The 26,121-nt window shown below is 36.7% G+C and overlaps 2 protein-coding genes across 2 annotated transcripts; one reads left to right on the plus strand and one right to left on the minus strand.

Moving 5' to 3' along the window:
- Positions 1 to 15,150: 15,150 nt before the first annotated feature.
- On the minus strand, positions 15,151 to 16,381 carry LOC111880650 (uncharacterized). The gene is made up of 2 exons (XM_023877072.1): positions 15,921 to 16,381; positions 15,151 to 15,163 (listed from the first exon to the last, which is right to left on the minus strand). Exons 1-2 carry the CDS (start codon positions 16,379 to 16,381, stop codon positions 15,151 to 15,153), a joined length of 474 nt encoding a protein of 157 aa, XP_023732840.1.
- A 1,013-nt stretch (positions 16,382 to 17,394) lies between these two features.
- On the plus strand, positions 17,395 to 18,798 carry LOC111880798 (F-box/LRR-repeat protein At5g02910). Its single transcript, XM_023877211.3, has 2 exons — positions 17,395 to 18,422; positions 18,574 to 18,798. The coding sequence occupies exons 1-2, from the start codon at positions 17,823 to 17,825 to the stop codon at positions 18,601 to 18,603; spliced, it is 630 nt and encodes a 209-aa protein (XP_023732979.1). The 5' UTR covers positions 17,395 to 17,822; the 3' UTR covers positions 18,604 to 18,798.
- Positions 18,799 to 26,121: the final 7,323 nt, after the last annotated feature.

Consider the following 26,121-nt stretch of genomic DNA (forward strand, 5'->3'; position numbering starts at 1 on the left):
AAGTTGCATTTGGCAGCTTGGAGAAGCAATTGTTGAGGAAATCTTGAAGGATAGGAGGCTTGGAGCAAGGGGCTTTGCTTGGATTCGAGTTTCATTGCGGTTGGGGCGTTCTTTTGAGGTATTATCTCGTTCTTGGGCTGTTAATCTTATAGATTCATCATTTTAGGGTTTATGGGAGCTCATCTTGGTATGTTTTGGAGTTTGGAGGTTAGATCTGAGGTTGCTACCTCAGATCTGGAATGGAGAAGGGTTGGAATGCATGAAAGTCCCTGTTTGTGAGTGATTGATGGAGCTATCTTGTCCCAAACCCAAACCCTAGAGTGTAAAAGGCCTAGATCTCTTTGGAATCACGTAAAGTTTGCCACTTTTACGTGATGGATGCTTTGTAGGAGGCTAGATCTATGTTTTGGATCAATTGCATGGCCTGGAATGCTTCTGTATGGATTCAGATCGGTGGTACTCGGCGAGTCACATGGGTAGACTCGACGAGTTGCTTGAAGATAGGTTGGAACTCGACGAGTTGAAAGAACAACTCGGCGAGTTGGATGAAGATGGCCTGGAACTCGACGAGTTGGAAGAACAACTCGGCGAGTAGGTTGAAGAGAGCCTTAGACTCGACGAGTCTGTTCTTGGACTCGGCGAGTCTTGTCGAAGAGTCCCAATCTTTTCTGGATTGAGCCGTGAATCGGTGAGTCAAGGGGATGACTCGGTGAGTTGTATGTGAGTGGACTCAGAGTTGTTGCAATCGGCGAGTCTCGGTGTGACTCGGCGAGTTGAGTCGCGGATTTGGGAAGTTCTGAGCTTGGGGACTCGGCGAGTAGAGTCAGTCAGGGGTTGAATTTGACCAAGGGTTGACCAGTGGTTTCCAGGGGCAGTTTGGTAATTGTTGGATATTGTTTTGAGTTCAGTGCCTTGGTGGTTGTCCAGTGGTGGAGATCGTATCAGTGTTCGGAGCAGCTTGGGTTATTTGTTCAGTCGGCAGTTTCGAGGTGAGTTATCCTCACTATATCAACAGGGTCTAAGGCACCAAGGCCGGCCCTTATCGAATTGAGATCCGGGTATTGTTGTTATGTTATTGCTTTGATATGTTTGCATCCTGGTAGCTAGGATGGTATATGTTAGAGACCTGATTGAGATCGATATTCTGAGATGTAGGGTGATGCTATCCTAGTGACCGGTTAGGTCGGTATCCTGGTTAGGATGGTGATATGTTATGTGATCTGTACGATCGGCTTCTTGACTGTGAATTGTTATATGATTGTATGTTTACGTGCACATGGTTGTTTGGACTGGAGTTGGGTTGAGGCGGGTCCTGCTTTGTGCTGTAGGCCAAGATACCCAGGGCGGACCAGTTGACCCGAAGGCCCAGCGAGCGGTCCGGATAGGTTGTAGGCCCAAGAGGGCGGACCAGACATGCCGAGGCTCGGAGAGTGGACCAGGCCGACTGAAGGCCCAGTGCGGGCGGACCAGTCATACTGTAGACTCAGAGAGTGGACCAGGTGGATTGAAGGCCCGGAGCGGGCGGACCAATCACACTGCAGACTCGATGTATGTGGATAGATTCGGAGAGTGGACCAGGTGGATTGTAGGCCCGGTGCGGGCGGACCAATCACACTGTAGACTCGAGGTTATGGCTAGACTCAGAGGGTGGACCAGGTGGACTGTTGGCCGGTGTGGCGGACCAGTCCCACAGTAGACCCGAAATGCATGGCTGTTCTGTGATCGGATATGTCTTGGCATGTTATGCGTGTATGGTATATGTGGTTGGTCTTTTGGGGATATCTCACTAAGCTTCCGGACTTACAGTTGTGGTTTTATGTTTTTCAGGTTCTTCAGGAGACCGTGGCAAGGCGAAGGCGTGATCGTACCGCTCCTCGTGTTAATGTTGTGATGAGATTCTGGGAATACTTAAAATAAATTGTATTGAAAACCTTTTTGTAATAACTTTAATGTAATCGAGTTGTTTTTGAAAATTTTAAATTGGTTGAAATTTTTGGTCGTTACAAAACCCTAATTAAATGTCGCCGGTTGAAGCTCAAGAAATTCGAAGTGGATACCATTGGTTATAGAGGATTCGAATCACAAGTCAATAATTGGATTCATTATGCTATAAGATGTAACGTTGAAGAGCTTAATTTAACATTACGTGGTAGGTTTTCCATAAATGGGCCTATGGTAGATTAATATTTTTTTCATCAGTTCATGTTTTACTAAGCTGACATTAGAATGATGCATATCTAATCCAATTGGGGCGATTAGTTGGAAAAACCTTAAGAGTTTGAGTATAACCTATAGGAAATTAGATGAAGATTTGATTGAAAATATATTATCCAGGAGTCCTCTATTGGAAACTTTGGTGTTGAGATATTGCTATGGTTATAGGCGGATCCATATTACTTCAATGAGTGTTAAAAATTCGGTGTTCTATGGATACATGGATCGATGAATTTGAAGTCAATGTTATTCAAATCAGTGCTCCTGATATTCTATCACTAACAATCAAAGGTGATTTGTTCTTGGGGAAGCTTCTGTTTCCAAATGTGTTTTCTTTAGTCGAAGCTGACATAGATTATACAAAGATGGGGTGTCGGAAGAAAACGCATAGAGAAGAGATGCTTAAAGGATTTATACGAAACCTCTCCCATGTCAAGGAGCTTAAAATTCGAAGATCCTATTCTAAGGTAAAATTTCTTTTCCTCTGACATTTATATCTTTGTACAAATCATAAGATCATTAACTTTAGTGGCACTTCATTGTTTATCCCTTGATATAATGTACATTTTGAGTGTTTAGTTAAAAATGATTATGATATGATTGCTCATTGTTTAGGGCCAAAAGAAAAAGAAAAAGAAAAAGAAAAAAAAACAATAGAAAAGGCAAGTAGTTACTGAATTAAGAATTGATCTTTAACTATCATTAGCTTTAATCAACTGATTATCTACTTCTAGTCCTAGTTATATACCACTATGCAATTGCACATCCAAAATATATATTGCAGAAGAAACCCCAAACAAACCCACCTGAGCATTCTTATTTGTTAATCATTGTTATAAGGTGTTTTCTCATTTTGCTGTTTAGAAGTCACTTATGGAGCATGAGTGTCTTTGCTTCTTCTGCTTCTTAGGTTTCTCTCTGTTACTTCTTACGAGATGTCATAGCAATATGTTAGTTTTCTTTATTCATGATTAATGCGTACATGCAAATATGCAATGCATGATTCTAATTTTTGTTGTCCTTTTCACCTGTATTGTTTTGTTTGTAGGTTCTGTCTCGTTCGAAAGATAAATGTTTCGTTGTTCCATCAAATATCAAGTTTCCTAATGCTACATATGATTGGTATGAGAGTGAGAGTGAGAGTGATTCAATTGAAAGTTGAAAGTGGAGATTGTTGATGCTTTGAATTCATGTTAGGCATTTTTGTTATCGTGAAATATTTTCATCTCTTTCTGTTTGTTTTTGAAAGGCTTACTTGGTTTCATTGGGTTCTCTCATTTGCGTTTTGGATCATTTCTTATTTCAAATTATCCATCAAATGACCGTTTCATGTGATCTTTATTTATTAGTCAATGCATTATTAGTTGTTACTCTAATGCATTCATTGTAGTTTATAAGCTTCATTTTTGTTTGTAATATCCATTCTTTATGCGTTATGCCATTTTCTTGAGCAATTCAAATGTCTCATAGCCATTTAAAATATCTATTCGAATGTTTGTTATATAGTTTTCCAGAAAAGCATGGAAATAAATGTAGTAGACTTTGAATTTCATGCTTCTTGTTTTGGTAAGAGTGTTGTTTTGCTGTGATATATATATATATATATATATATATATATATATATATATATATATATATATATATATATATATATATATATATATATATATATATATATATATATATATATCTCCCACTAGCTATCGCCAACCAACCATTTTGAATGTACTCAAAATACCATTTTTCTGCATTGATCATGACTCTTCCATGTGTTCATAAGCTTTGTTCTTTTATTATTTATGCATTTTCATGAGAAAAATGGACGAATGGTTCTTAGTATATTTTTGTTTTCACCAAAATATGTATCGAATCTAAGTGGTCTGGTTACAGAGGGCTAGAGACATACAACTATACAAGGATAATTGAGTTTTGGAGTATGATGTTCTAGAAAGTTGTGAAGTTTATATTGTTATAATTGTAAAACCCTAATATGAACTAACATTGCTGACTTGCTAGGCAAGTCGTGGACATAGGTTACTCCTTGACAATACCGGTTTTTCTAATGAATAAATGATGGGCGAAAAACTTGTAAACGTATTTTTTGAGGCATACAAGAATAGTCGGAGGCAATTGGTGCTTCGTCTAATTTTTTCGTGATAATATGATGATTTGTATGCGCAGTAGGGGAGTTTTTTATGGACAAGAGAAAATATTTGGTTTTGTATTGCATCTGGTATACGATTCAACTAGGATTGAGACATCATTTGGGACAAAAATTGTAATAATTTGCTCCACCAAAAAAGGTGGAACAAGGGGAAGGAGGCTCATTCTCGACATCTCGTCCGTGCAACAAATATGAATACCCCTTCTCAGTTCTCATACTCATAATCTAAAAATATCCCCCCCAAAAGCTTTCCATGTTTCGATCATGTTGTAAGATGTATTTACATTCCTCGGTTTAAGAAAGGTTGAATAAAATTGTAAGAAAGTTTTATAAAAAGCTCTAAAAAGTGTAAAACTTTTAAAACTTGTAAAAATATTGTAAAACATAGGGATGTAAACGAGTCGTGCTACATGCGAGCAACCCGGGCTCAGATTGTTAAAAGCTCGAAACGAGCAGAGCCTTAACGAGCCCGGTCTCGAGTCTACAAGTAATGGCTCGTTTAAGCTTGCATCCAACTTTATTTTTTTTGCATCTTCACTATACTCCTAGCATTACACACTTGTGATTTCTAGCATCCAATTTTAGTCATTTTGCTTTTGGAATATGGGCAATTCCTAAACACCCAAACACTTTGAAGTGTTGCACATCAGGTTTTACACCACTCCAACACTCTTTTCGAGTTTTATCTTTAATGGCAGAAGCAGGGCTTCGATTGAGAACATAGCTGGTCCACCTTATCGCTTCAGGCCAGAACATTTTGGGCATGGTTTTCTCCTCTAACAGACATCGTACCACATTGAGAATATATACTATAATTCTTAATCTCAACCACCCCATTTTGTTGGGGGTGGAGGATATTGTAAGTTGTGTTTGATACCATGTAAGTTACAAAACTCTATGAATTTCTTTGATATGACTCCCCTCCTTGATATGTTCTCAAGCAACATATAGACAAACCTGACTCCTTTTCGACACAATTTTTAAAGCCTTTGAATTTTGCTAAAGCTTCACTTTTGGAAGTCAGAAATACACCCAATGTTTGCAACTGAAATCAGTTATGAAGGTCAAAATGGTCCGCTTGTTGGTGTTTAATATAGGGGTTATGGGTCCACATATGAATGAGTGGAATCAGTTGCAATTGCTTTGTGCTTTCCATGTGATCTTCTTTGAAATAAGTTCACGATGTTGCTTTCCCATCATGCAAATGTTGCACACTTTGTATGGAATTTTCAAGTTTGGAATTCCACAAACTAGACCCTTTTGTTGAAGTATCTTCATGTTGTATTAGTTCAAGTGCCCATACCTTTTATAAAACTGTCATGTCATTTCATCCGATTGGATATTATGACATTCAACAGACTTCAAGATGTCGGTTGATGGTATTATGAAAATTCTATTTGCAGTCATTTTCCTTCAATAATATATCCCTTGGTGGGGTGGTAATTTTTTCATGTGTTGTTTCGAATAATAATGATTAGTCCTTTCTCTGTAATTGCCCAACCGAAAGAAGATTTGTTTTCAGATCAGTTATATAGAAAACATTACTTACAGTTATTTACTCAACTTCAATCTTGATCATTCCCTTCCTTGTCACCATCATCTTTGAGTTGTTACCAAGTTTCACAGAGTGTATGAACCCTTCATCGATTTACTGGAACAATTCTTTGTTGCCTGACATATGATTTGAGCATCTAGAGTCAAGAAACCAGATTCCTTATCAAGTTGGATTGTTGATTGTAGCCTGTGTCATTAACAACATATCTTCTTCTTCATTTAGCTCTACATACCTAACTTTCTTCTCCCAATTATGACACTAGTAATGAAAGTGTCCTAAGTTGTGACATTTGTAAAATTCTATTAATGCTTTGTTGAAGGGTTATCTGTCTCCCTCTTCCTCCACCTCTTTTGTCATGAGTCACAACCAAAAAATCTTTTCCTCATTTGGAATTTTCATACTCTGCTCATGAATGAGAAGCAGGCTGCATTGAAGTTCATCCACAGACAATATTGTCTAAACATTGTTAGATTCCTTGATGTTCCTCCAAAGTAGGCATTCACTGACTCTCCTTCTCTCATTTTGAGCAATTTAAATTGGGTCTTCAAGGTCTAAAGTTGAGCTCTCTTTATCCTTGTTGATCCTTTTAATTTATGTCGCATCGAGTCCCAAATCTTCTTTGAGGTATCGTCATTCAGAGTTGATCCATGATTTCTCTATCAATTGCATGATAAAGATAGTTATTCATCTTCTTGTCTTTCAATTTTCATTCCTTTGTCGTCTTTAGGTCTTCTTATGTTTGGAATTATATTAATCATATTTTCTAGAAATCGATGGTTAACCGAACTCAAGAATGACTTTTTGCTTTTGATTAATTTCTTTCTTGTGATTGTTACAAATAGAGAGAGATGAAAATAAATAAGCATAACAATCAACTAAACAAGGAAAGAGATAATTGATTGACCAAGAAATAAGGAGAGAACATATGAACGAAAATAGAGCAAATCCTATACTCCCCCTCAAGATGATGCATGAAGGTCGTGAATGCCCATCTTGTTTAGTAAGGAACGAAATTATTGCATGCCGAGACCTTTGGTTAAGAGGTTTGCAATTTGAAGTTTACTTTCAATTGGTGGTGGCTTTATGTCTTTGGTCTCCACATGTTCATAAAAAAAGCACTCCATTTCGACAACTTTTGTCCGTTCATGGTAAACGGGATTGTTGGCTATGTGACGAGCTTGATTATCACAAAACAAGGATGTTGGTGTTGTGATTTGAACTTGCATATTTTTGAGTAACCATCTCAACCAAACAAATTCACTGACAGTGGAAGCCATCACCCTATATTTTGCCTTTGCCAAAGACCGAGAGACGACTGATTGCTTCTTCGTTTTCCAAGAAATAGGGCCGCCACCAAACAAGAGGAGGTACCCTGGACCGCCTTGTGAAGGGACACCCAAGCCAGTCTTAGTCACAGTAGTAGGCGGCCAAGGTTAAAGGTCCTTGATGAGGAAGAAGAATCCGTTGGCCCAGTGTTCCTTTTAAGTACCTTAAGACCCGATTTGCAGCTTCCAAATGGTTTTGACGAGGGTCCCACAAGTCTTTGGTATTGGGTAGCATCAACTCGCGCTTCTTCTTCCCCTTTGTCTAGTTTGGTTCCTTGCTCGAAGAGAAAAACACTTGGTCGAAAACCCAACATCCCGCTATCTTTTAAGTTATCCGACATGTATTTTTGTTGACTCAAAACTAAGCCATCGCTCATTTTGGTTACTTAAATACCAAGAAAATATTTAACGTGGCCAAGATTTTTATACTAAATTCATTGTCAAGTTGTTGTTTTATTTGTTGAATCTTTTTGGAATTTTCGCCAACTATGATGACATCATCCACATAAATGAGGATAGCAACATAGACACCTTCCTTTTTATATGTGAATATCGGCCTTTGACTGTTCAAAGTTCACAATGAGAAGAAAACTAGTTAACTTTTTGTACCAGTTCCTTGATGCTTGCTTATGCCCGTAAAGAGATTTTCGAAGACGACATACCCTAGTTTCTCCTTCCTTTGCAAACCCTTCGGGAATCTTCATGTAGACTTCTTCATCAAGGTCTCCATGTAAGAATGCGTTGTTGACGTCCAGTTGATGGATGATCTAGTCTTTCTTGGTTGCAACAATTAATATAGTTCGACCAGTGACAAGCTTGGCGACTGGAGCAAAGTTTCATGATAGTCCACTCCTTCCATTTGTGTGAAGCCTTTAGCGATGAGTCTGGCTTTGTATCTCTCAACCTCTCCATTAGATTTGAATTTTGTCTTATCAAACAATTTTGATTCTATAGTTCGCTTCTTCTGGCAATTCTTCCAAAGTCCACATTCCGTTCTTTTCAAGAGCCTTTATTTCTTGCTGCATGGCATTCTGCCATTTCTCATCCTGTGTAGCTTGTTCAAAACAACTTGGTTAATGATTAGAACTTATTGTCGGTAGAAAAGCTATGTGAGAATAGGAGAATTTATCATAAGAAACAAAATGAGATATGGGGTGTACCATCGAGTTTGCTTGACTGGCGTATTCATTGAGATGAACCGGTTGTGTTCGAAACCTTTTGCCTCTTGGTTCTGGTTCTTCGTGAGGAGTGGCATGGTCCCCCTTCAATTTCTTCACCCAAAACAGGACTGTCATTTGCAAAAAAATTATTTTCATGTTGAGCAATGTTTTCTTCTTCAGTCCTTATATCTTCTGATGTAGTGCTAGGAGAATCTTGTGGTGGTTCATCAAAACAATTTTTTTGTTCACCATTGTCCAAATTGGAGTTAGTGAACTAAAAATTATCATGAATTTTGGCTGGCTCATGTTTTTTGCAATTAGGGCTTCTGGCGATGTTCTTGAAAGGAAAATTTTCTTCAAGAAATAACACGTCCCGACTCATAATGATTTTCTTAATTTTAATGACATAAATTTTGTATCCCTTTGTTCCTTGCAGGTAACCTAAAAAACCTAGTTTCCCTTTTTCTTCAAACTTATCCCCCTTTGTGTTGGTATTTTTGAAATAAGCTAAGCACCCAAAAACTCTCAAATGCTCATATTTGGGTTCTTCATTCCAAACAAGTTCGTAAGGGAGTCTTGTTTTTAATCACCTATGATGGAAGACGATTTATTATATACACAACGGTTAAAATACATTCTCCCCAAAATCTTTTTGGAATATTTTCCTCGAAGCGTAAAGCAAGTGCTGTCTCGAGCAGGTTTCTGTTTTTTCTTTCTACAACCCCATTTTGTTGTGGGTTGAGAGGGCAAGTGGTCTCTAACAAGATTCCATTTTTCTCAAAAAAGAAATCATTGAGTTGGATGTAAACTCCCCTCCATTGTCACATCTAACCCTCTTGATTTGTTTCCCAAATTGAACCTCAATAAGCTTATGAAAATTCATTAAGCATTGACTTGCATTGCTTATGTGTTTTATTAGGAAGACCCATACCCATCTACTATAATAATCAACGATGGTGAGAAAAAAATTTGCACATGTCTATGAAGGAACCCTATAACCTCCTCAAAGGTCACAATGAATGAGTTCAAAAAAACCATTGGTTTTAATAAAACTGTTTGGAAAAGGATTACGAACATGTTTGGGCTTAGCACATGAATCACAAAAAACATTGCTAAGTTTACTATAATTATTTTTTAAAAAAACTAATGTTGGAGAGTTTATCCCTTGAAGTATGTCCTAATCTTTTAGGTCATGTATCCGATGTGGTCATCATGGCTCGTCTTCCCTTCTTGAACATGTCCATGAGATGCAACCCCCCATTGGCACTTAACATGTCCAATCAAGCTCCTCATTTGAAGCCCCTTCATGACAAAAAAAAAATGGGGAAAAAAATCTCCTTTTAATTTTGCTCCCCCTGGCAGCAAAAATCTCCTTTTCCCTCAACAGGGATTGCGTCCCCATTTGGTATAACGATAGGAACCTCATTGGAGATTACCTTCTTATTTTCAAGAAGATTGGGTTTGTGAATTATGTACTCGGTGCAACCCATGTCAACAAACCACACATCATCCCCATTACCTGTCATGTTGGCCTCAAATTTCGGCTCAACATTATTGCTCACACTTGAAAAAAACTTCACAAACACTTGGTACTATTCCTCATTTAGCCAAGGTATCACTACTAGAAAAAGATCCTTTTACGACGCACAATGCGTATCGTAAAACGCTCAGACGACGCACAAATGTGTGTCAAGGAATGCCTGTCATAATGAGAGACGGCACGCTTTTGTGCGTTGTCTATAGACGATGCACATTTACGACGCACAGTTACGACACACATCTACGATGCTCATTTATGACACACAATGTGTATGAAGGAAGGCCCTGTCATAAAGGAAGACGACACGCATTTGCGTGCTGTAACCTTACGATGCGCGTTTAGGACACGCATTGTGTATCATTATAGCCCCTGTCATAAATGAAGATGACACACATTTGTGTGTCATAAACTTCAGCAACCATTTACAATATACACATACGACGTGCCTTTACGATACTCTTTTACGCATAATACAAAAATATATAAGAATATATATACCAAAACAATCAATTTCGTCCTATAACATCATGTCAAAAAATTGTAATACATTGATATTAAAGAGATCTAATTGAACATTGTTATGAAGAGGTTTTCCTAAACTATATAACTTAATACTACATTGCTATAAAGGGTTACCTTCTTGTTTCAGTAATTCATCATTAAGCTGTCTAAAGAAGCTCTAAAACGTTTCCAATTTCCATTGTGTATTTTCCTATTTCCTTAGTTTGCGTACATTGTTGTAAGCAAGGGTGTATTGAAGCACATTCCATGCAATAGTACCCCCTTGACGAATACTAGTATCATAACATAAAGCACCTTGACCAATACTAGTATCAGAACATAATTAATTCAAAAAAATTATTTCATGTATTTTAAAATTATTTTTAAAATTATTTATTTTGCATTTTAAAATTATTTTTAAAATATGTACAGTGTAATATTCTATTCAGAATATTTCATGTATTTTTTAGAAAAAATAGGATTTTTTTTTATTTTTTTTTAGTTAATTCAAGTTCCGAAAATAATATTTAAAAAAAGAATTTTTAGATTTTTCCATTTATTTTGCATTTTAAAATTATTTTTTAGAATATGTCAGTGTAATATTCTATTTAGAATATTTCACGTATTTTTCAAAAAAAAACGGGATTTTTTTTATTTTTTATTTTTATTTATTTTTATTTATTTTTATTTTTTTTATTTTTTTTAGTTAATTCAAGTTCCAAAAATAATATTTAAAAAAAAGAATTTTTGGATTTTTCCATTTATTTTGCATTTTAAAATTATTTTTAGATTTGGTCTCACGGTCTCACAAAATTAGAATGATCTCAAATGAACATTAACCTATATATATATATATATATATATATATATATATATATATATATATATATATCGTTTTTGAAGAAATTGGGATAAAACCATACAAATAAAGACCTCCCTTAGATGGATCATAGAAAATGAATGATCCATAACCTGAATGGGTTCATCATAAAACAACTTGTTTGGAGGATTTACTTTCACAGAAGTGCGACTTTCTGACCCACCAAAAATCGATGAGATTCCCCAACTTGTGCTTCCTGGAAAAATACAAATAAATTCATTTAATTTTTTTATGCTACTAAAAGGTTCTATAAGTTACATCTTGTTTTTGTTATAACAAAAGGTTACCAATTGCAAATATATGTTAATTTTTTTTAAAATTTAGAAAGAGAATCTGCTTCTCTAAAATATTCTCCAACAACAATGCTAAAACGGGTTTAAATGTGAAATGCAAAAAAGAGAACCTGTTCTATGGCAATTCCATTAACAGGCCTAGCAAGAATTGCACGTGACTTTATACCCCTTTCAGATTGTGGAGCTTTTTCAGACTCAACTCCATCCTAAAAAATACAAAATCAATAAAAAAAATATAAGTAAACATGCAAAACCACAAAAGTTACAATAAAACATAATATTATAACTATTAACGATATATTAACAACACCTTTTGCCTCGACACTATTGTCAATGTGTAACACGTATCTTTGATTCTGTAACCATGCTTTGATTTGATTAAGCTGAATGTAAGAAAGAATTGGTCATTCACGAATGTTCCATTTGTCAGCTCAATGTGAAGTTATGCAAACTCACACCCCCATTTCCAGTGCCACCGCCATTCACAGCAGCACCACCAAAAACAAGAAAAAATATTTTTTTTATTAACTTTTTTTTCTTTGTAAATAAAAAATTAATTAATAAATAAATAAATGATGCATATAGTAGAGTAAAAACTATATAGAGATAAGAATGAAGTGCTTACACAACAAGATGTCATTAGCTTTGCCCCTGTTTAATGACTGTTTAATGACTGGTGGAGTAGACCTTCTATCTGATTGGGGGACTGGACTGTTTTCATTGGCTTGGGCTTCTTTGTGGTGGTGGATATGAAGCCTGATGGAAGAAGAGCTTCTATAGCTTCCCTTTGGTGTTTCCTTTTAGAAACAGCCTCAACACTAACACCCTTTTTTTCCACTTCACTACACCCTCCTCTACTTCCTTCTTTCCTTTTTTTTATCCACACCCATATTTCCACCTTTTTCACGTGTCACTCCATCTTCATCATTCCGTTTCTTTTCTACTGCTGATGATGAATCATATTGTTTTGTTGCTTTTTTCTTTTCTTTTTCTACACCCAAACCACTATCATTACTAAACCTTTTCCTCTGTTCATCATGTCTGTTAGCCTTGTTCCTATTTTTAGTAAACTGTCTCGAAATATCATCATGTTTAATATCTGTAACCGTAACCTGATTACTACTCTTTAGTGAGTTAAACACTAAAGTATATGGTTTTTTAATTGATAAAACCAACTATATATCGTTAGCATTGTTAACAAGTGCACCCCAGTTTTTATTTGTCTGTAATGTTCTCACGTTTACCAAAATCCATAATGAGTGTTTTGCCCTAGTCAAAGCTACATTCGTTTGTCTGTATGTCCACCTCACGCCCTTGAAAACCATCCACAGTGTTGAGCTCCATTTTTTCCATTATTTCAGACCCAAAAGTATTCAAAAAACATGTGTGTAATAGGGAAAGTTGAGATCTATATGGTGTTATGATCCCGATCCTTCCTCCAACAAACTCCAATGGATAACTATCCAAAATAAAAATAAAAACTTTAACCAAGAGTAAAGATTAAAGAAATAGGCTATTTCCTGCAAAGAAAAATATACCTCCTCCTGAAAGCTGAAGTGGAATCAAAGTAGAAGGTTCCAAAGCCTGACAAGAATAAAAGTCTCAAGTCAAGTCAAACAAAATGAAAAAGGAAAGAAAATCAAAATAGCAACGTACTTGAGCAGCTTCATCAATTACAACAGCACCAAACAATGAAGATTCAGATGAAGAGCTGAACTTATGAGTTGACATGGATTCAGAGCAAACTGAGTAAAGATCTCCACCACATCCACTCAATGTTGTTATCACAGTTTCAGCTTCTTTTAGTATTGATTTACGCAATTTAAGCTTTAAAGCTTTTGTTTTTTTCATAAGATTTCTTCTCACGTGACTGAGCAGCAGCAATATCAATGTAGACTGATTTCTTTTCACTGTATAGTGATCTTAATTTCACCCCAATTTCCACATCAGACATTTCCTACACGTCCACGTCATCATCTCCTTCAAGAACTTGTTTTGAGTCAGGGTTTCCATTGCTTAAGTTAGCCCGTTTGGCTTCAAGAAACTTAATCCGGTCAACCAACTTTTCTAGCTTCAACCGAAGAGCATTAGAAGAATGAGAATCCTGCCCATGTTTAGATAGACCTAGCTAATTACCGTTTTGCCCCTGTTTACCATGTACCATCCTGCCCATGTTTGTTCCAGCCAAAAGATAAAGATAAGCCAACTAACCAACTTCATTTAGTACCACACTATGGACTCCTTTACTTCCTGGTTTAACAACTTCATACCAAAAAAGATTTGAAATCTTTATTCTTGTAATTTTCCCAATTACCAATTTCAAGAAGTTGAGTACTTTAAGTCATGATTTTCATAATCTATAAAATCCAAGAAAAAGGTTGTTACTACTTAAGGAAAAGGACAGAAGAAAAGATATAAGAGCAGTGGTCTGCACCTTGTTGTAAAATGATACAAGTGCATAAGCTTCATATGATGATTGTTGTTTGTTTTACCCCTGTCCATGTTTCCTTGAAGACCGCCTGCAGATTACAAGAAAATGTAACAAAAAGAAGTAATAAAAGCCTTTCATCTATAAATAACAAAAATGCCAGCAGTCTCACCTTTCCAAACCTGAAGGAATTCCTCATTAACAGATGAACCAACTACGTTTCTTATTGATTCATCTACTGTGTTGAGAGGAGAATTCTTCATTGCCTGAATTATACTGTATACAAGTTTCCCATTCTCCAGATATATGTAATTATTAGGGTGCCTAGTTTTTCCACCAGCATGTTCCTCAAACTCATGAGCACGAAGAATCTGAATGTATCAAGAACACCATTTAGCCTTTCAATGATGCTCTTCCAATAATTAGTTGGATATATTTCTCATGGACCCTATGAGGGTTGCATCTGGAGAAGGATTTGGAGAAACAGTCCTTTCATCTTTGGGAGAAAGTGGCTGATTATACAAATAAAGAACTAATGAAAAACATATATGAAAGGGAAATTAAGATGAATAGAATTGAATAGCCAACAAGTACCTTATCCATGTAGTCATCGATTAGGGTTCGTTGGTAGCTTTTATTGACAGTTGCTGAGTCGTAGTTGTTGATCGACGCTACAATCGAGAGGAGTTGCAGTCATCGAACCAGTTAGTGTGAGGATCGATGTGGAAGAAATTGGACTACGGATCTACTTGCTTCACCTTTGAGATTTCATAGATGTGTTTTAGAGTTATGGTTGACGCAACAACATGACCTACACGCCCACTCCCAAAGTCAATTCCACCAACTTTTATAAGAAATCAAGTCACTAAAGGGAAACGAACACTCATCTCAAAAGTTTGTCTTTGAAAACAATCACAGTACCAGCGATCAGGTCTTCCGATTTGTATTTCTGGGTGCAAGCGTTGACTTTGTACCGACCTACTACCGGTGGTCCAGGTATTCCTCCGCCAGCTGGGATGGTGAGGCGGACTGTCGCCACCATGGGCCGATGGCCCGACGCATTAGACTCGCCTTCAGGGACGCCATTTAACTAAAATCCAAACCTGAACAAAAAAAATTGGAACAGTAATATGAAAAAAAAAACCTAAATCCTTAATTACAAGAGTAAGAAATTAAAGGAGAATGATAAGAGAGTGATGTATGTGCTTGTTCTAAGTGTGAACGAATCAAAAAATCAATAGCATAACTGGTGGAAACAAGGGAGAGGATTTAGGGCACGTAAAAATGCGTGTCATCTATTCTTGAATTTTAGGAAAAGCTGTCATTATTTTTAGGGCACACGAAAATGTGAATCGTAAATCACTGTGTCATAGTTCGCGCGTCATTAAAGGGCTGTTTTCTTGTGATGTATGGAGCTTGTTCGAGTCTCAACACATGCTGCTTTCGGCTTTGTCTTGTCGTCTTTCTTCCCGACCCACCAATCGGGATAACCAACTAGCTTGAAACACCCTTCTCGTTTGTGACTGTTCCTCCCACAAAAAGTGCATTAGTCATCTTGCTTGTTTTCCTTTTCTTGTTTCACCATGTATTTTTCTTTTGAGGGTCTAAAGTTGTTATCACGTCTCTGGAATGCTTTGAATGCAGTGGGTTCTTGTACAATTTGGTTCTCGAGCGATATGGCCCTTTGCGTCTCGTCTTCTGCTACCATGTGGTAGGACATCCCTAAGGTAGGAACATGTTTTGTTGCTAAGATCTGGTCATGATAACATTGAAATCGTTGTCTAGTCCAGTTCATACGTACATTTGTTACATGAACAACATGGAAAAGAAAAAATTGAATGGGACTCATCCCATAATGACCTGAGACGGGTGTAGTAGGTCAAAACACTACCACCCTCTTGACATGTAGCGGCGATCTTCTGCTTCAATTCATAAGCCCTTGGTGCAATTTCCTTCCCAAATCTTCCCTTCAGATCCGACCAAATCTCTGATGATGTGTTAGCATATTTCACGCTGTCATGTATCCCTTTCTCCATGGCTGTGGTAAGCCTCCCCTTTATCATCGCATCACACCTCATCCATGGTTTGTATTCAGAAGATGAAATCTCTTGCTTCTTCAAGGTTCCATCAACAAAATCTGTTTTGTTTTTGGCGAAGACAAAATTGGTCATCTCTTGCACCCAATCGTTGTAGTTTCGATCTGTAAGAACTTCATTGACAGCAGGTTGCTTAGGGGAATCTGAAGGATGTAGGTAATATGGCGACGGGAAGTTGATCGCACTTGTGCTGGATCCACCTTTATCCCCCTCGCTTCCGGTCATGATGCTGGAATCGATTGATTTTAAAACCGCTCTGATACCATCTAGAAATCGATGGTTAAAAGAACTCAAGAATGACTTTTTGCTTTTGATTGATTTCTTTCTTGTGATTGTTACAAACAGAGAGAAGAGGAAAATAAATAAGCCTAACAATCAACTAAAAAAGGTAAGAGATAATTGATTGACCAAGAAATAAGGAGAGAATATATGAACAAAAATAGAGCAAATCCTATATATTTTCTATTAAACTCCAATACTCCTTGGCTTGAAGGAAGTTTTCCATCAACTTGGAACAGTTCTCATAATACCATCGAGTCCCAGATCTGCTTATGTTTGCACGAACGCTCCATTGTTGGCGCTACTCTTACTCATTTTTCCATCAGACCCTTAAAAAGCTTGAAAAAGCTTTGATACCAAATGTTAAACACAGAAAAGAGAAGAAGATGGGTTGAAAAGCTTCTTACTGAATCAACTAGAAACAATGGGATTAAATACCCAATATCCAGAAACTGAAAAATCTAAGATTCGGGAATGCAAAAGACTAGTTCTACCCATGAGAATAGGACTGTCCCCAACTGACTTATCCACTAAGACAATTTATTTAAAAACAAATAAAGGCAAATTCCAACGCACATTGGTCATAGGTATTGCTAATGGGGCTAAAACAAACTTTATTTCACCATTTGAACGATATCTTTTTGAGCGTATTACAACATTTAGTTTCTTAATTACAACGCAAATATATAACATTTTGGTTTATCTATTTTGTGTAATTAAACATAACCAAAATATTAATTATTTTTTTTCTTTTATGCAAATGCAAATTTTCTGCTGCGTTCAATTTTTTGATAATTAATCAGTAAAAATTGATTTGAATATCAAAATATATTTTATAATTATTTATAAGGACATAATTGTATTTGTCAAAGTAAAGGGGCTAAAACAAAACTTCATTTCACAATTTGTATACACGTTTACGCCTAATGTAAGCATTGATCAGTTATTCATGGGGAAAAGACAGAGGGCTCTGATGCAGCCTTGGAAGAAGGACAAAATCAACCTAAAATTGCCTCGAAACGGATAAAGTTTCACGAAAGCGACGAGAAGGGAGAAGAGAATGGAATCAATCGTTGCAAGAATGCTTGCTTCTTGAAATCCTGTCTCGTTTACCCTCCACAAAAGACGCCATCAGAACAGCTGCACTCTCCAGACGATGAAAACGTCTTTGGAAATCGGTACCTACTCTCATTTTTAAACATTCAGATGATCCCCTAACTCAATGTCGCCAGAACCCTAACTCAAGGTCCGATTTCCTTTCATTTGTGGAAAAAACCCTAACTCAATCCAATTGAAGCTCAAGAAATTCCAAGTGTTTACCAGCTATCGTGTTACCAATTATCATATTCGATTTGAAGCACATGTCAACAATTGGATTCGCTATGCTATGAGTTGTAACGTTGAAGAGGTTAACTTGGAGTTTTTGTATACGGGAAGGGAATCTGCGATTCTGTTAGATCAATTTTTTTTCATGAATTCATGTTTTATTGATCTGAGATTATTAGGCTGCAAGTTTAATCCAACAGGATCGATTAGTTGGAAAAATCTTAGGAGTTTGTGTATTTTCCATGGGAAATTAGATGAAGACTTGATTGAAAATATATTATTGTGGAGTCCTCTATTGGAAACTCTAGAGTTGGGTGAATGCTATGGTTATAAGCGGCTTGATATTACTTCAAAGAGCCTCAAGAACTTGGTGTTCACAGGTTACTTTGATCCAAATAATGAAGTTGATGAAGATGATGATCTCATTAATATCATCGGAATCAATGCTCCTAATATTTTATCACTGACAATCAAAGGTGATATGTGGTTGTTGAAATTTTTGTTGGTAAACGTGTCTTCTTTAGTTGAAGCTAACTTAGATTATACATTCATGGGGCATTGGGAGGCAACACTTGAAGAAACAGAAGAAGAAATTCTTGAAACATTAATATTAAACCTTCACCATGTTAAGGAGCTTATAATTGGGTCCTTTTGTTCTAAGGTAAAATTTCTTTTGCTTTGAAAGTTTATGTCTTTGTAAAATTCATACGATCATTAGCTTTTGTAGTACTTCATTGATTATCTTTTATATACTTGTTTAATTTGAAAGTTTGGTTAAAAATCATTATGATTATGATTTTCTTATTGTTTAGGGTCGAAAGAACGGAGAAGCATCTAAGTAGTTGCCGAATAGAGTACGTACTTTTGAAATAAATATAAAATTACCTAACTATCCCTAGCTTTGATCAATTGGTTATATGTTAGTTTCAAGTCACAATAATCACTATCCAAATGCATGTCTTTGTTTTTACAGCATGTCATTGCAAGTTGTATTTTTGTTTGTCTTGTTCATAATCATTGCATAGTTGCATTACATATTTACATGGTTCTTGTTTTTTTTTCTTCTCACTTGTATTGTTGTGTTGGTATGTTGTGTCTCGTTTGGAAGCAAAAGGTTTTGTTTTCCCATCAAATTTCAAGTTACCAAATGTTACTTGTGATTGGTCTAATAGTGATTCGGATTGGTGATGCTTTGAATCCATGTTTAGGCATTTTCATTATTATCGTGAAATATTTTCATCTCTTTTTTTGTTTGTTTTTGTAAGGTTTTTTTTTTTTTGGTTCTGTTGGGTCATCACCCTTGGGTTGTGTGGATCATTTCTGATTTTAAAATCTTGATGTATTGCATGTTTCATGTGTTATTCCTTTATCTAGGAAAAGCATTTATTGGAATCTCTATACTCTTGTACTTCTTTAGGAAAATGGACAAATGTCTCTTTGTATGCTCTTTTGTCTTGGCCAACTTAATATAAGTGGTGTGGTTATTATATATACTCTTGGATTTTGGAGTGTGCTGTTGTTTGACATTGTGAGGAAGCTCAAATAAAATTTAGTTTTGGTCTGACCGATTCGTGTCAGATTCAACTGCTATTTGATATCACACTTTAAAGACTCTGACTCGACTTTTCTAGAATGCCTTTTATTTGGTCAAATTTAAGGTTGAGTTTCATGACTCAATCAAATATTACTTAATCAAAAACTATTAAACAATGAATTAAACATGTGGTTGTCAAAATTAGTATTTAACTAAGATTCCATGTGATCCATTAAGAAGTAATCTCTCTCTTCTAATTCTCTATTCTCTTCTCTTCTCTCTCTTCTAATATGTAACATCCCAAAATTCAAGAGTAAAAAATTCTTTTAATAAAACATTACTTAAAGCAAAATCGTCAATCCAAACATAATCAGAGTATTAATTTCCAAAACACGTGTTCGTTATCAGAGTAAAATTTTCCCAGACTGTCTAATCTATGGTGTGTGCCATGCGATCACCCCGAGCTCTTCCCTCCGCTACCGGAAGTACCTGAAACCAAAACTGAAAACCGTAAGCACGAAGCTTCGTGAGTTCCCCAACCTACCACATACTGCACATACTGGGCCACGCCCGCTCTTCTGGGCCTCGCCCCCTGCCTCGGGCCTTGCCCGCTACAACGGCCCCGCCGCTCCAGGCCTCGCCTGGCTTCGAGCCCCGCTCGGATACAAATCTGTTTCACTTAGGCCTCGCCTGTCATTGGGCCTCGCCCGCCAACAAATACTAACACATAAACATATCGCAGCAGATACACACTAGCGTACACTACCGAATCCTGTTCTAAAGGCCTCGCCTATCTTGGACCTCGCCCATGTCCTACAACTGGTGAGTCATGGAACCCTATCCACACTCCTACTGGTAGTGAGATACGGGCCCAGCCCACACTCACTCTTTCCCTAACTTGGGCCTCGCCCCTGTTCTGCTGCTAATGAGATGTGGAACACCATCCACACTCTACTATTGATGAGGTACGGGACCTCGCCCACACTCACCTTCCTACCAGGCACATACATGTATCACAAAGACAACAAGTATAAACTATCATATAAAGCATTCCTTGGGCACCCGCCCGCTATCATTGGACCTCATCCTGAATATCATACTAGCATACTGTGCCTGGGCTAACCCCCGAGTCTTCTACTCATAACTACATGGGCCGACATTGTGGCCTTAGACCCATTCACACAAAGGGAAACTCACCTGCACTTGCTGAACTTGCTGATAGCCCCTCTAGCTGCTGCCTAGCAACTCTCTGAACTCCTGCTCCACTAGCTCCTCGAGCTACCAATATTAAAGCAACACTTAGTCTAACAGTCCCCCGAAAGTCAACTAAGTCAACTCTAGTCAAATTCAAAGTCCTGGTCAAAGTCAACTTTCTAGGTCAACCCTACTCGCCGAGTTCATTAGCTCAGAATCCTTTCATCCGCGACTCGACTCGCCGAGTCAGCCCCTGACTCGCCGAATCTACCAATTTCCGAGTCCTGACCTGTCCAACTCACTGAGTCCCCACACAATGCACTGATCTGAGTCTTAACTCGAAGGATTTGGGATTTTGCGACTCGACTCGCCGAGCCCAAGGCAATCTTCAACAGACTTGCCGAGTTGTTCTTCCAATTCGCCGAGTTTCTGCCCAACTTCATCCAACTCGCCGAGTCAAACCATGTGACTCGCCGAGTCGTTCCAGTTCTTAATCCATACAGTGGCTTTTCGAGCCATGCAGGGGCTCCCAATCATTGATCCATACTTCCAAAGCTCAATACTCATGTAAAGTTGCAAACTTTACATATAACTAAAGAGATCTAGGATGAAAACACACTAGGGCTAGGTTTAAGGACAAAAGGGCTTCACCAACTACTCATTTTCTGATGCTTTATGACATATTGGACCATCCCAATCGATAGATCTGAAGTGGCAACAACATATCTAACCCCCAAACTCGAATTGGGTCTCAAACAACCATAAAACCCCCAAATCTCATAACAAAATAGATCTAGATGCAAAGGAGGGAAAATAGCAACTTATTACCTCCAAGATGAACACAAACTGAAGTAGATCTCGGATCTACACCTCTCCTTTGAAGCAACCTTCTTGATCTTCAATTTCGTTTCCAAAGTTTCCTTCCTCCAAGGCTATTTCTCTCAAATGATGGAAGCTCACACGAAATCTAGGGTTTACAGGTTTTCTAGGATGATATGGAGGCTAAGGGAGGGACATAACACCCTTTATATAGGATACAACTCCTGGAATTAGAGTTTTCCTCGTTCAGACCAGACTCGCCGAGTCCCCTTAGCCGACTCGCCAAGTTGGTCACTTACTCCTCGACCCGGATCCCGCTCGGACTCGCCGAGTTCCTCCTTGGACTCGACGAGTCAGCCCTTTGACTTAGGGTTTCCTCTCCTTTCTTGACCTTCCTGAATTTGGGTGTTACATAATAAAAGAGTGTTTTTTATGGCCTGTGTAGTCTTTATAAGCCTTTATGTTAGCCACCTGTCATTTTCTAATTAATCTTAATTTTTTCCCTTTCAAATTTAACTTCTCTTTAATTTATGTTATACTAAATACTAAATTGCTAATCATCCCTCGAAATAAGGTATAATTTCAAAATCATTTATCCTATAATAAATCCAATAACAATACATAACGAATCCGTTACACCCTTTAGATTACTTCAAGGTGATCACATTCATCTTTAACAGCCCGTTAAATCAGCTATAGGTGTCCCAAATTTGAATTTTTGTTTAAGTAAATTGATAGTAGTTTCCATCTTAAGACGCTATATCATTAATTGGGTTGCCGATAATCTTTCAATGGATTTTTAAAATCCCAATATTTGTGAAAGAAATTGGATTCCATATTCAAATTTACCTATACAATAGATTGCTATTTTGTCTCCAATTGTCAAGATTTTGGTGTTTCTATTTGTCAATTACTCTTCTTCTTTAATTTGTTGTTCATCTAGGTTCCTTCTTTAATCTGTCGTTCTCATATTATATTTATTGTTTTTGATATTTTGATAATCATTACTATGTGGATGTGTGTGGTATTTGACTGTGATGATCTAATGATATTCAGACACCATTTATACATGATTATTGTGATGGAAAATTAAACTTGATGTTGGACTCTATGTCACACCCCTAAACCGGAACGGCGGAAACGCTTGGGGCAGAGGACGTCATGAACATTATCACAACAATTGCATAATAGTAATCAAAGCAAACACAACAATTACATTGATAAAATATAATATTTACATCTGTTCATAACATAGTTTGTATGACAACCAAAAAGGTATAACAAAAGTATAAAAGACGCGACTCTATAAAGCTTCGTCTTCTCAAAAATCCTACGGTGTAACTGTCTATTGTTTCCCTGAGAATACAAGTGATTTTGAAAGTGTATCAACATGTAAGTTGGTGAGTTCATAAGTATGTATTTGAGATGGAAAACTTGTCTTTGTTCTTTGAAAAATGTTATAGTGAACTTCCAGAAAATCCAATATTTTCTTTTAGTGAATGAAATGTAGACTTAGACCTAAAGTCCAAAACACATGTAGCTACTGTATACTGAAATAGTGAACTGTGCTTTGAAGTGGTGAGTTGTACTTTGTATTAGTAAAGCATAGTCTTATTAGTCATCAAAACCATGTCATGAGTATTACTTGAAATTCTACGTTATACTAATGTACTAGAGTACTCTGTACTAGAAAAATAGTGTAATGTAGTTAGACCTGGCAAACGTGCCATGTCATGTTGGGTTCGTGTCGTGTCAAGACATTAAACGGATTGAAAGGGCTTGACCCTAACCCGACCCGTTTAATTATCATGTCGTGCCGTGTCAACCCGTTTATTTTCGTGTCGGTTTCGTGTCAGGTTTCGGGTTAAAGTTTAGACCTTGTAAATATGTTATGTCATGTCGGGTTGAAATATTTTAAAGGTTAGAAAGTAGGAGTAGTGGAGGCAAAAAAGAAAAAGTGAAACACTAGAGTTATGAGATGGAATGACAAAATTTATAGTAAATTTAGAAGGCAAAATTAAAAGAATTAAAGTTGGAGAGCAAAATGAATAGGTGGTGAAGATGACTAAAATTAAGTAACTTTTAAAATTTGAATATTACTTCTAATTATTGAGTTTGGCCTACTACAAGTCTATAACATATAATATATTTATAAAAATATGAAATTTATAATAAATAATATGTAATTAAATAGGTCATATTCGAGTCATCTTCGAGTTGAAAGTCTTGACCCTAACCCTACCCGTTTAATTATCGTGTCGTGTCGTGTCAACCCATTTACATAAACGTGTCGAAATCTCTGACCCTAACCCGTTAATTTCGTGTCGGGTTTTCGTATCGTATCATGTTTTGCCAGGTCTAAATGAAGTAGTGTCTGTAATGATGATCATAGTAGTGTTTGTATGAAAACCTTATTGTACGAGTGCCTGGAAACCACCAGTTGTAGTGTAAAGTAGTGTACTATAATGTAATTCGTGTACTATAGTTTCGTTAAGTAAAATAAAACTCTGAAGTAGTGTTAATCCCGTAAACTAATACTTTAGTTGGTACTATTGTGAGTTATATATAACCATGTTTGATATGACTAGTGGCCTCTACGACGTTCTTCAGGCGTCAGAATGTTATGACATTTGTCACCCTAGGCCTGCCGGCCTAGCTGTTTCAAGCAGCTCAAGTACGGGATTGTTAGTCGCGTATTGATCTATACACAAATTCACGCTCTCCCTCCAGGAGACTCTGGTTATAAAGTCGTAGTATGAGGTTTGTGGAAAAATATCCTTTTGCTCGACATGCTACAAAAGGGTTAAAATATATATAAAATATTTTGATGAATGAATTGAAACAATTGCAAATGGTTTGGAACGATTTTGAAATCGTTTAAATATTAACACAAGAGTCCTTGTGTTTACTTGTATTCCCTTCCCCCCCCCCCCCCCCCCTAAAGCATTGAAAAATAGTCAAAACATTGGGGTATGAACTCACCTCTAGCACGTGTTCGGTTTGGATTGAGAAACTGAAGAGATGATCATCGGGCTAGTGTATGTGGGGAAAACGGTATCCTAGAATTAATTAAACACGTAATAGTATTAAATTTAGTGAAATAATAAATTAAAGTGTTAGACAACACTTGATTTATGTGAGAAATTCCTTGAAAGTATTATCGAAAATGGAAGGATGTGTTGAGGATAGTTTTCGGTCAAGGCTCCACCAAAATCCCTGTCTTCGGTCCTAAACGAGATTTCGGTCGGGAACAGTTCTTGGTCCTAGCGTTTTCGGTTAGCTTCAAGATTTGAATATTTGAAGGTGGCTCTTGGTGTTCTTGGTGAAAAATATGAAGCTTTGAAGGATTTTTCAAGAAGGTGTGAATGTTCTTGGATGATACTTGAGAGAGAATTGGGAGTGTTTTCGAGTATATATATATATATATATATATATATATATATATATATATATATATATATATATATATATATATATATATCGGTTGGGTTTTTGGCTGGAATAGAGTTCTCGACCGAAATATGTTTTCGGTTAGAGGATTCTCGGCCGAAAAGAGGCTTTCGGCCCGAGGGTTTTCGGTTCCAAGGGAAAACTTTGATTTCTAAGTGTATTTTATTCCAAATACTTAAATAGAAACATCATCTATAGAACTTAAATCATAATCTAACCCTCATGGAATTAGCGAAATTAACAAAAACCTCGAATTTTATTTATAGAGTTTGACTTGAAAAATAATGGGTTGTTACACTCTATGTGTTTCATAAAATGCACATGAGATGTTCTATTTCATATCAAACATTGTTACACAATAAAATGTATGTTTCTTATTCTCCATTTTTATAATAATTAATATACTCTATATTTTTCATTTTTATAACAACATACTTTTTGTGTATGTCATTTTCGATCATTATGGTTAAACAATATTAACCGATAACTAAAACCATTACTAACTAATACTCGGTGGCTATTTAAATATGTTAACCGCTTGTAATGGTTATGGTTCATTTTTGGCAAAAAAAAATTGAATTAAACCGCTTCATACACAATAATAGCAAAACAATTCAACTCCGTAATACTTTAAGAAACAAAAATACCACAGGAGCTCGGTTTAGCACTCCCAAGTAGCGAGCTCGGAAAGTACATTGGATGTAACTTTTGGCACATAGAAGTATACAAGAGTTTGAGAATTTTGATATTTTGGCTTGGTGGAAAGAAAAAGAATCCCAATTTCTGATTCTAGCCGCTACGGCCCATGATGTACTAATCGTCAAAGCTTCTGTGGTAGCTTGGGAATCCGCTTTTTCTGTAAGTGGCAGGGTTATATAACCTAGAAGATCAAGAGTCACCCTTCTGTTGGTGGAAGTGTGTATATGTTTGAAAGACTATTTAGCTGGGGTGGAATGAATACAATATGTTTCACCACTTGAAGACGGATTGTTGAGGATTGAACATGAAATATCGATGGAAATGTTAGTACCATTTACCATACAAGAGCTTCAATATGAATCGGAATTACGGAACATGGAGGAAGATGACTAAATCCAAACAACAACGACTACAACTACAAACTATATAAAAAAAGAACAAAAAAGCGACGACTAGGATGAAAATTATGTTTTATGTTTGAAGATGCATTAGTTTAGTGTTTATGTATTTCCATAATCAAAAAACCAAAAAAATGAGAAAATCAAGTAAATTGCTCAAAAAATGTTAAAGCCTTGCAAAAAAAAAAACAAAACAGTTATGGTCTTTTTTTTTGGCTTTAACACTCGAAAAGTAAAACAAATGCATGTACATGTGGGCAAACACA

Source organism: Lactuca sativa, chromosome 7, assembly GCF_002870075.4.
Source record: "Lactuca sativa cultivar Salinas chromosome 7, Lsat_Salinas_v11, whole genome shotgun sequence".
Classification (NCBI taxonomy): Eukaryota; Viridiplantae; Streptophyta; class Magnoliopsida; order Asterales; family Asteraceae; genus Lactuca; species Lactuca sativa.

Bases quoted from the DNA above. Each gene is read 5' to 3' on its own strand.
- LOC111880798 (XM_023877211.3), top strand. From the start codon at position 17,823: ATGAGTTGTAACGTTGAAGAGGTTAACTTGGAGTTTTTGTATACGGGA. The intron at 18,423-18,573 runs GTAAAATTTCTT...CTTATTGTTTAG, and splicing joins TTGGGTCCTTTTGTTCTAAG to GGTCGAAAGAACGGAGAAGC.
- LOC111880650 (XM_023877072.1), bottom strand. From the start codon at position 16,381: ATGACCGGAAGCGAGGGGGATAAAGGTGGATCCAGCACAAGTGCGATC.